Source organism: Cyprinodon variegatus, unplaced genomic scaffold (assembly GCF_000732505.1).
Source record: "Cyprinodon variegatus isolate N-32 unplaced genomic scaffold, C_variegatus-1.0 Scaffold272, whole genome shotgun sequence".
Classification (NCBI taxonomy): Eukaryota; Metazoa; Chordata; class Actinopteri; order Cyprinodontiformes; family Cyprinodontidae; genus Cyprinodon; species Cyprinodon variegatus.
In genome coordinates, this window is record NW_015150725.1 from 797,899 (window position 1) to 807,076 (window position 9,178).

The window sequence follows — 9,178 nt, forward strand, 5'->3', positions numbered from 1 at the left end:
CCAACAATCATGCAACGTTCAAAGTCACTCAAAACACCTTTCTTGCCCATACTGATGCTCGCTTTGAACTGCAGGAGATTGTCTTGACCATGTCTACATGCCTAAATGCACTGAGTTGCCGCCATGTGATTGGCTGCTTAGACATTAAGTGTTAACGAGCAGTTGGACAGCTGTACCTAATAAAGTGGCCGGTGAGTGTAGACTAGTAGCATGTTTAAACGCCATGTTCCGTGAAATACTCAAAGGCTGTTCTTGGCCGCTGCCTTAAGGCGCCACTATGTTGGAATTCTAGGAACTTTCCAATTTTTTATTGATATAGTTCAGTTTAGAGGTTTGGTGAAATTTAAATGTAATGTTTGGGTTACTAACGTACTGATAAGGGTCTCATTGGGTTAGGCATAAATGCAGTAAATGAATGATAGTCAATGTAAAGTCTAGTTACAGTAGCAGCCATGCAAAATTTCCCTACTTTCCTTGATGGGCCCTTGGCTGGTTCCCTTTGATTCCTTTTTTAACTTCAATCTTTGTACTAAAATATTCTTTCTGAGAAGCGCCATCTCCTGGTCAGACCCTGTTGTTCAGTGATAGGGGGGAGTCAGAGTAAAAAATATGCAAACCCAGGATAAGGTGGGGTCACCCCAGTGGCTAGAGTTTTTTTATTATTATTATTATTATTATTATTATTATTATTATTATTATTATTATTATTATTATTATTATTATTATTATTTAACCTTTATTTTACCAGGAAGTCTCTTGAGATAAAATCTCTTTTTCGAGGGAAACCTGGAGTTGGAGGGAATTGTGCCGCCATTCGGCTAGTGTTTGATTGGGAGCGGCCATTTTGAATGGCCGCTACTGTATGAGTACAAAAAATGTATGGGGGGTAAAATGGTATTGTTTAGTCACAAGGGGGGCAGGATGTTTTTTTTATTGCAGGGGCTAATCCAGAAACATCCCACTGAGCAAATATTGGTTGATAAAACAACATGGGTCCAAACAACGTCTACATGAAAAGCTGTAATTTTCAGATTGTTAAAAATACATTGAAAACTGATTTTTTTTTCCCAGCATCTTTTCAACATCTATTATTGGACTAATGTGGACAAAATCAGACCAACCAAATACAAATACATTTTTAACATCCATTTCTGGACTAAATCCAGACTATCAATGACCATCTAATCCTAACCCATCAGATTTAATCTGGTGTATTATTTGTTAGAAAAGTCTTCTCTGGTTTTTAAATGTTAATCAATAAGCCTTGATGTTTTTGTTTTTTTAAGTCATTTAAAAATAAAGCTGCCATACTTTTAGCTTTAGCCGTATTGAGATAAAATCAGAGTTTTCATCTGCATCCTGCAGAGACTTTGGCTCATCTTCAACCATTAACTGTTGCACTGTTTTGTTTTTTATTCATTTACCTTCTGTCCTCATGAAAACTCCTCAGCCCAACTCTGCCCACCTTAAAATGTTTGATCTAGAAGTGCCATTGACACTGAAACAAATAAAAATCGACAAATTCTCTGCATACCTGTATATTTTTATCTGACCCCATTGTTGTCATTTTTTTAGCTTCATTCCTTCTGATTCTAGCTTGTTTTCATGATGCTGTTTGTTCTCGATGTTCTCTAACAAACCTGTAAACCAAAAACCTAGATCCAATCAAACAGATCATCCATGCAGTGTCGTAATACTAGTTGTACTTGTCAGCATGGAGTCACTGTTTATAAAAACATGCAAACGGCTCTGATTCAGATTTTTCATTTTGCTCAGTGTTTCCTTTCGTCTTTTTATTTCCTAAAGCTCAGATATTTAAGCTTTTAGTTTGTTTTTCTTGTTGTTTTTGTTGCTTAGATAAGAATGCAAGATGGCCGCCCCTGCTGTCATCGGCCTCCTCTCTCAGAGACCATGCAGCATTCTTCCAGTCGGAAGCAATGCGTCCAGCCAATGACCCCAAAGAGCGGGACCCCTCCCACGTACGGATGCTGAATGATGTGCTGCGCGATCTGGAAAAGAGCTTCATCGTCCCACAGACGCCGCCTGGAGTGTACAGGTAAAGGAGGCGGGCAGTAGGTTGATTTATCTACTGTAGAGCAGTTTGCTCCCAGCCCTGCAGCACATTGGCTGCTTCTACATCTGCAGAGATCAATGAAACATTGAGCAGCAACATTATTAGTATGAAAACATTGATGGGATTGGATGCGATCTGAAATCTCCGGTTCTTCTGCTAAATGTAAGATATTGTGCTTTAGTTAAAAATGTATTTATGCTCAGAGGATTCCTACAGGGATGGAATGAATGGCCATAAATGTCTTTAAATTAAGCAAACTTGCAAGCAACTGCTTCTCCACAAGTTTTTTTTCTGCCACTTCGGTTCATTACCTTTGGCTTTCAGCTGCAGAAGAGTCACTTAGCAGCACAGCAGTTGGAGCTGAAACACATTTGAATGTAATTTTTTCTCTTTCTTCCTGCCTGACCTAAAGGACAAACAGGACAGCAAACAGAACTAAACCAAAGTTGAACGAGGAACAATCTGTTATGTTAAAAAGAATAAACTAAATACATTTTAAATGTGGTGAAGTGATAGTGATCAGTAACCAAAATCAAATCTATATATAGTTTCTAACTGACCGTGGGACGTCTGATACAAACATGACTGCATGGTTTTATTTTCCTCTCCAAAGTTAATCATTTTATAGGACATTTTAATAATCAGTGATTATATGTTGGTTTGTCAACAGAAATAATATTCAACAGACTTTGAGACAATTCCCATCGGAATTTTACGAGATGTTTTGTTTACTGGAGAGTTAATTGCCTAAGCTTTAAATCGTCTTGCATTACAATACTTCTAATAATTTCTGTCATGTTTGTTTTAAGGTTTCTAACCCACATGCAGAACACGGACTCTGGGAAAAAGTTCAACAGTTTATTGTTTGACACAATGAGAATAAAGCACTGATTCTGGGGGTTATCAGGTCCAGGACTGGTCACGACTGGTTTCTCTGCAGAGGGGGACAGAATGGTTAGCAGATGTCCAGGTATCTTTGCTGGTAGAATGAGTGTAGGTCTGTACCTGTTCTAAGGTTTGAGCAGAGCGGCAGAGGGGGGGGAACCAGGAGGGTCCAGAGGCAGTCGGCAGGCAGAGGCAGAGCTTGGTTTGTGATCTTGCAGATTCGGATCTGTGTTTCTCTTTCAGTTTCTTCTGAGAGTGGGCAGGCAGGTATCTGACAGATTTGACTTCCAGAGTTCTTCAGAGATCAGACAGGCTGGTTTCAGACTGAGAAACTCTTCCAGAGTTTCAGGGTTCAGACAGGTTCTTCCATAACTGGCAAACACTCTGGCGCTGGAGTGTTGCTCTGCCTCTCCTTAAATGCCGGTCTCCTGATGAGCAAACGAGCCGCAGGTGTGAAGTCAGCTCTAGCTCCAGGAGACCTAGAACGCCCTCTGTAGGAGGAAGGTGGACAGACCTCCAGATCCCAACAATTTCTTATTACTGATGATCTGGTTAGAATTAAAACTTAACATTTACAGAAAAAGATCAATCAGATCATCCAGTCCGATTAAAGCTTTAATGGTTTCTGTCTGAAGGAAACCAGCTGATTGCATCCAGTCATCGACTTTGCGGGATTCGTTCCTGCAGGATGAGCCGGTGGAGACAGTGACCGCAGCAATCCCTCACATTAAATCATGCGGCGACAGTGGAGAGGAAATAAAGTAAAACAAAAAACAGATGCGTCTGCTAGGTTTGCATAGCAAAATTTCCCACACCCCTCCGCGGGTCGTTTGTACGGCCTAAATATTTTCCTAGAAAATTCAAAACTTCGTGGACAGAGAAACATGCTGGATGAAAATTACCTCCTTCTGGTAAGTGGTCATAAAAATAAATATCTAGAAAAAAGCCCTAATTTTATTTCTCTCTTGGATAACACCTTGAAAATATTGGAAACATCTTTGTTTTCTCCTTCTCCATCTTTTGCAGAGTTGTAAGCTCTTGGTTTGTACCAGAATATTAGATAAAAGCTGCACGGAGTATTAAAGCTGCAGACGTTGTACAGCTGCAGAATGTACACGCCTTAAACGCCATTTGGTTAGTTGTTATAAAACACAACTTTTTTGAAAGGTCCTACAGGCTGCATCACCTCTGAACAAGAGGTAAAAAAAACATGAAAACCAAGAAGCTCTTCAAATGAGAGCCAGACATCATATTCAAACTAAAAGCACAACAAACCTGCCGATAGAGAACCGCTCAGCAGAACTGAAAGACCCAGAAAGGTGGACATTAACCCGCTGTGCTGCACAGAGACCAACAGTAATGCTGAGATAGTGAAGAGACTGCAGTGTCTGTCTGCATGACCACAGTGAGCTTAACACAATATAGAACTAAGCTTTATAGAAAAGACACCTTAGAAAATCTAACGATTTATGCTCAGAAATAGGATGTTCTGTGATGAATTTCCCAAAAAGCCTGTGAGCGACTCCTTAGATGTGCGAATAAGGATGCCACTAAACCTACTAAGAAGAAAGCCCAGCAATCCCATCAAACCAGCATCACCGGAAAAGTGAAAGTAATCTGAGGCCTAGCAAGAGATTGATGAGTTTTAAGATGCTGTGGCTGTATTTTTTGGCTGGCTTTGTCTAAACAATATAATACATCTTTAAAGTTGTAGAAATTTTCTGTTTTAATTCCAGGTTTTAAGGCAACAAACCTTAAAAAATGCCAATGGGGATTAAATGCTCTTCCAGGCAGCTGAATATGTATTTATACATGAAGATTTGCATTTAAAAAAAACATGGCTTCTTGTGTTCAGTAAACTGCACCAATAATTAGCGTCTCTTAGACAGTAACGTGCTGCTATCCTGGATTTAGAAGCAGGTGAAGGATGTCAGAGTTCAAAGTTCCTGCTCTCTCCTATTATTATTTGGCTGATGTTTCTGTGAAGGAACTTTCTAATTGAAAGCCAAAAATAAATTAAGCAATAAATCATAATTCAGGCACGTTCAAGCCGACACTTCACATGCAGAGTTAAATTAAAAAAAAGTGTAACTCAGGTAAATAATATCTGTCTGTATTGTAAAGGTAGACGATCAATCCAGGGAAAATTCTGCTGCACTGAGAATAATACGAGGGTTTGGTTGGTGGCAGGGGTTCAGGGACATGAAAGAAAATAGACTCAGGGTGGAGATAAGTGTCATGGGGAAAAAAAGTATTCAACTATTAGGGTTGTCAAAAGTATCGATACTGAGACGTTGTATCCGGATACAATACTTGTTTTTAAAGGTATCGATACAGTGCTACCACCAGTGGCACCTAAGCAGTCATTCATCTAAAGAGCAGATTAGAGGACAATGCACTTTCAGAACACTGTGTGATTGAATAATTCTACGCACTTTTCAGTTTCAGACTGCTTTTTGTAAGAGGTGTCATTGTTATGTGTGCAAAGCATAGCCAAGGAAGGAACACTTCATTTTAGTTTTGTAAGTTTTTATCAAGCTTGTTTAATATTGTGCACAGCAAACAACCTCAAAATATTGTTCTTATTGTTTATTGTATTTATTTATTAATGAAAATATTTCTGTTGAATTTTAGAGTCTTTGTTTTTATTCTTGTGGGATCGAAAATGGTATAGAGTATCGAATATTTTCCTTAGTATCGGTATCGAGTTGAAAAGTTTAGTATCGTGACAACCCTATCAACTATAAATTCCAGGTAATAAACCAAGATTGATGGATTTCACTCAGTCGGCCATTTGTTTTTACCTTTGCAAAGAGAGAGCAGTTCATCATACGGCCCTTATTGCTTGGTAATCAGCCCTGGGCAGCGTTCCTTCCTGCTTACTGAGAATAATGAAAATAAGTCCAAACAAATTATACTTTGGAAAGAATCTGAACCTTGAGAAAGAATCTGATTTGAGCTGAATCCAGTTAACGTCCTGGGAGAAGAAGTTAAGGTGGTAGAGGAGTACAAATACCTCGGTGTTCACCTGGACAACAATGTAGACTGGAGACCAGACTATACGTCTGTAAGAAGGGACAGATCAGACTGGACTTCTAGACGAAGCTTAGGTTTGTCAAAGATCTCTTCCGCCATCATCTGCTGGAGTAAAAGCATCAGATAAATTACTTAAAGAAGCTTTACAAGCTAATAAAGAAAGGCAGCTCTGTTCTAGGAACTCCTCTAGAACCTCTGGAGATGATTTAAAAAGAAGAATTATGGAAAACAGTGAGCGTCTTCTTCAGACGATTGTTAAACAACAACAAAATGTCTTCAGTAAAGACTTCCAGAGGCAGGACAGACTCTCTGATGCCTTCAACATCTGGAACGGCTTGTTGACAAACTGCTGAGGTAATTTCCCTTTGAGATTGATAAAGTATTTTGGATTTAAATCAAATTTGAATAGTTTAAATAGTTGGCAGTGTTTTGAGGGTCCAGGATAATTGGGATGCAGAGTGATCTAAATATATGTGAATTTTCTAAATTATGACCAGGATTCATTTCTACCCAATTTAAAAACAAGTAAATCCAATTTATCTGCTGTTAAATTTAATTTGATTCAACCCAACTGTTTTCCCTAAACGTGCATCAAGGCGGTTTAAGAGGATAACTGCTTAACGTGTTTGGGGTTCTATATGATGCTCGAGGTATAAGGTGAAAAGTCACAATTGAGAAAGGTCATCATTTATAGTAAGAATGGCTTAATCATGTCATTGTGTGTATGTTCTATTTAAAGGTTTCCGATAAATCAATAAGCTGCTTTTAAAGAACAGAGGAAATTCTGACTGCGCTCCATGCGGCACATTAAATGCTGTAAACAGAGATAAAGTCTTACTTCATACATCTCAATCTTAGCGCTCTCTTTTGAGAGACTCATTTATTAAATGCCAAAATAAAAGAGTGTGAAATGGTCACATGGTGTGTCATATATCCCCTGGAGTTATTTAAATTCATGACTTCATTTCAAAAGGTCTTCCAGTCGCCTGCCATCAAAGAGATAATTAAAGGGGCCCTTATTAAATGTCAGCTGTTTAGCATGCAAAACTCTTTATTGTCAGAATATGGTGATGGTGACTCCAGCAGTATTGTGAACGCTGATTGGTGGAATGTCACGGATGCTAAATGAACGTAGGTTGTTTGGAACCATCTTTCAGGTCTCACCTGTTTGAACGCAATCAGCTGTCTGCTGCCTAGCAACACTTGTTTTGATAGCATATGTAATTTGCATAGCAGCATTTTAAGCGACTGGATGTCAGTCTGTGATAAAGACTAAAAATGGGTAAAAATCTGAGAGGAAGAAAAGCGCTTAAGTCCAGAGGGTCCTAGGAGCAAATTAAATGACATCTGTGAATTTAAGCAAGTTCAGCTCCAAAAACTATAAATTGAAATACAATTGTTTGTATTTGTGTGACAGAAAGGCATTAAGGAATATTTTTCACGTGGAATCACAATTTTAAATGTCAGCATGTCTGATTTATAGGTGATTAAACAAAGAAAGAATGAAATATATTTAGCCAAATAAACACTGCAAAACACAATTAAAGCCCATTTGAAACTCTGGATGATCCTCAGACTTCATAGATCCACATCCTGACTATGAGTCAAACAAGTTTGGACTGAATAAGTTGAAGCATGTTTTCCAACATTTAGTGAGCAGAGTGCTAGGCAGAAATGGGATTTTGGTACAGTGGTGCCAAAAGGCTAGCTTGGGTGCCATTCCGAACTTAGTCCCGCCTACAACGTTTGAGGTCGGGAAGTTCGGTCTGGCATTGCTCAATAGTAGCGCGAGTATGCTAGCACAACGTAATCAACCACGTGACCAAAGCACGCTTGGGTGACAACAACAATGGCTGCCGCTGGAGAGTTGAGGTGAGTAGATTCTGCTATTAGGTCTGTTCTAGAAGATATCGACAGCAAATTAATTTTAAAAGAGGAACAGAGAAACGCGATCAAGGCTCATCTTCTTATTCTAGGCGTGAAACTGCACGCTTTGATTTTTGTTGACAACAACTATGCGTGGCTTAACATACGTCACGCACTCCGTTGCTCTGATTGGTTGTAGGTCTATCCAATTGAGTGCAGAGGCATTTTTTTTCCTGGTTCGTTGGAAACACGCCCCATAATCACAGCTCTATGGAGCAGCATCAGACTCATTCTGACTAGAATTGAGGAGGACTACGTCAGGCTACCAAAAGTAACAAAATTATGTCAAATGCATTTTTACACACATAAAGGGAATCTGGCCAGACAGATGTTCTGATTTAAATTTTAGGGGACCGTCTGTATAAAGCAGAGCCTTTGATACTAACATTTAGTCGTCGTTCAATTAAAATTTTCCAATACTTTCACCAAACTGAATAGAAAATAGAAATAACAGATGAAGCTTATGTAACGCCTGCCGGTTACATCACCTGAAATGGTAACACAATTACCTCTGACCCCAACTTGGAAAGTTTCCAATGAGGGGGCGGGGCTAAAAATGAATACCTGCTGTTGCATCACTCCAGCAGTCACACATGTCAGGTGGGATTTTAAATCTCTTTAATTACTCAGCCATAAAACAAAAAGTATTTATGAAAAACCTATTAAAATAGACTTTATTTCAACACTAAGAAAGAATTTAATATGCTCACTATCTTTGTTTAGACCTGTTTATATTATGCTTACTTTTCTTTTAATTAATTAACCAAAATTTCACATAAAGCTCCTGACTGTGACCACAGAAACAAGATTTGTGATAAAATCCAATGTGTTAAAATGTGTTAGATAAAGAGAACAGGTGGTTTAAAAGGGGTGTGAAGGAAGCCATTTATGTTAAAAGAGAAAAACCAACCTTAAACGGGGGGGTGGACTCTGAAAACCGTACAATACAGCGATAGACTTGATTCCTTCCTAACACCATCCTAACCCCCGTCGCTATGCAGCAAAAAAAATATCTGGCCAGGTCATCCAGGCCAACAATGACCCTTAATGATTGCCTTTTCAGAGGAACGGACCAGTATCTGGTATTTCAGGCCAATAACAACCTCAACGAGTTCCACTATGAATGGGTGGAGCTGGTTTTCCAGTTTTAATCTGCATGTTTTCTAAGCTATTGTCATGTTTGGCTTCAGGTGCCTAACCCACATGCAGAAAACTCAGAGGCAGGAGAAAAGTTCAAAGATTTATTGAGATGTAAAA

General features: G+C 39.0%; 1 protein-coding gene across 1 annotated transcript in view; it reads left to right on the forward strand.

The window, feature by feature from the left end:
* naaladl2 (N-acetylated alpha-linked acidic dipeptidase-like 2) overlaps positions 1–9,178 on the forward strand; it is a 576,898-nt gene that overhangs the window by 556,144 nt on the left and 11,576 nt on the right. Inside the window, exon 17 of the mRNA XM_015382993.1 lies at positions 1,858–2,056. Coding sequence (XP_015238479.1) covers positions 1,858–2,056 — 199 coding nt within the window. The remainder of the gene's footprint in view (positions 1–1,857; positions 2,057–9,178) is intronic.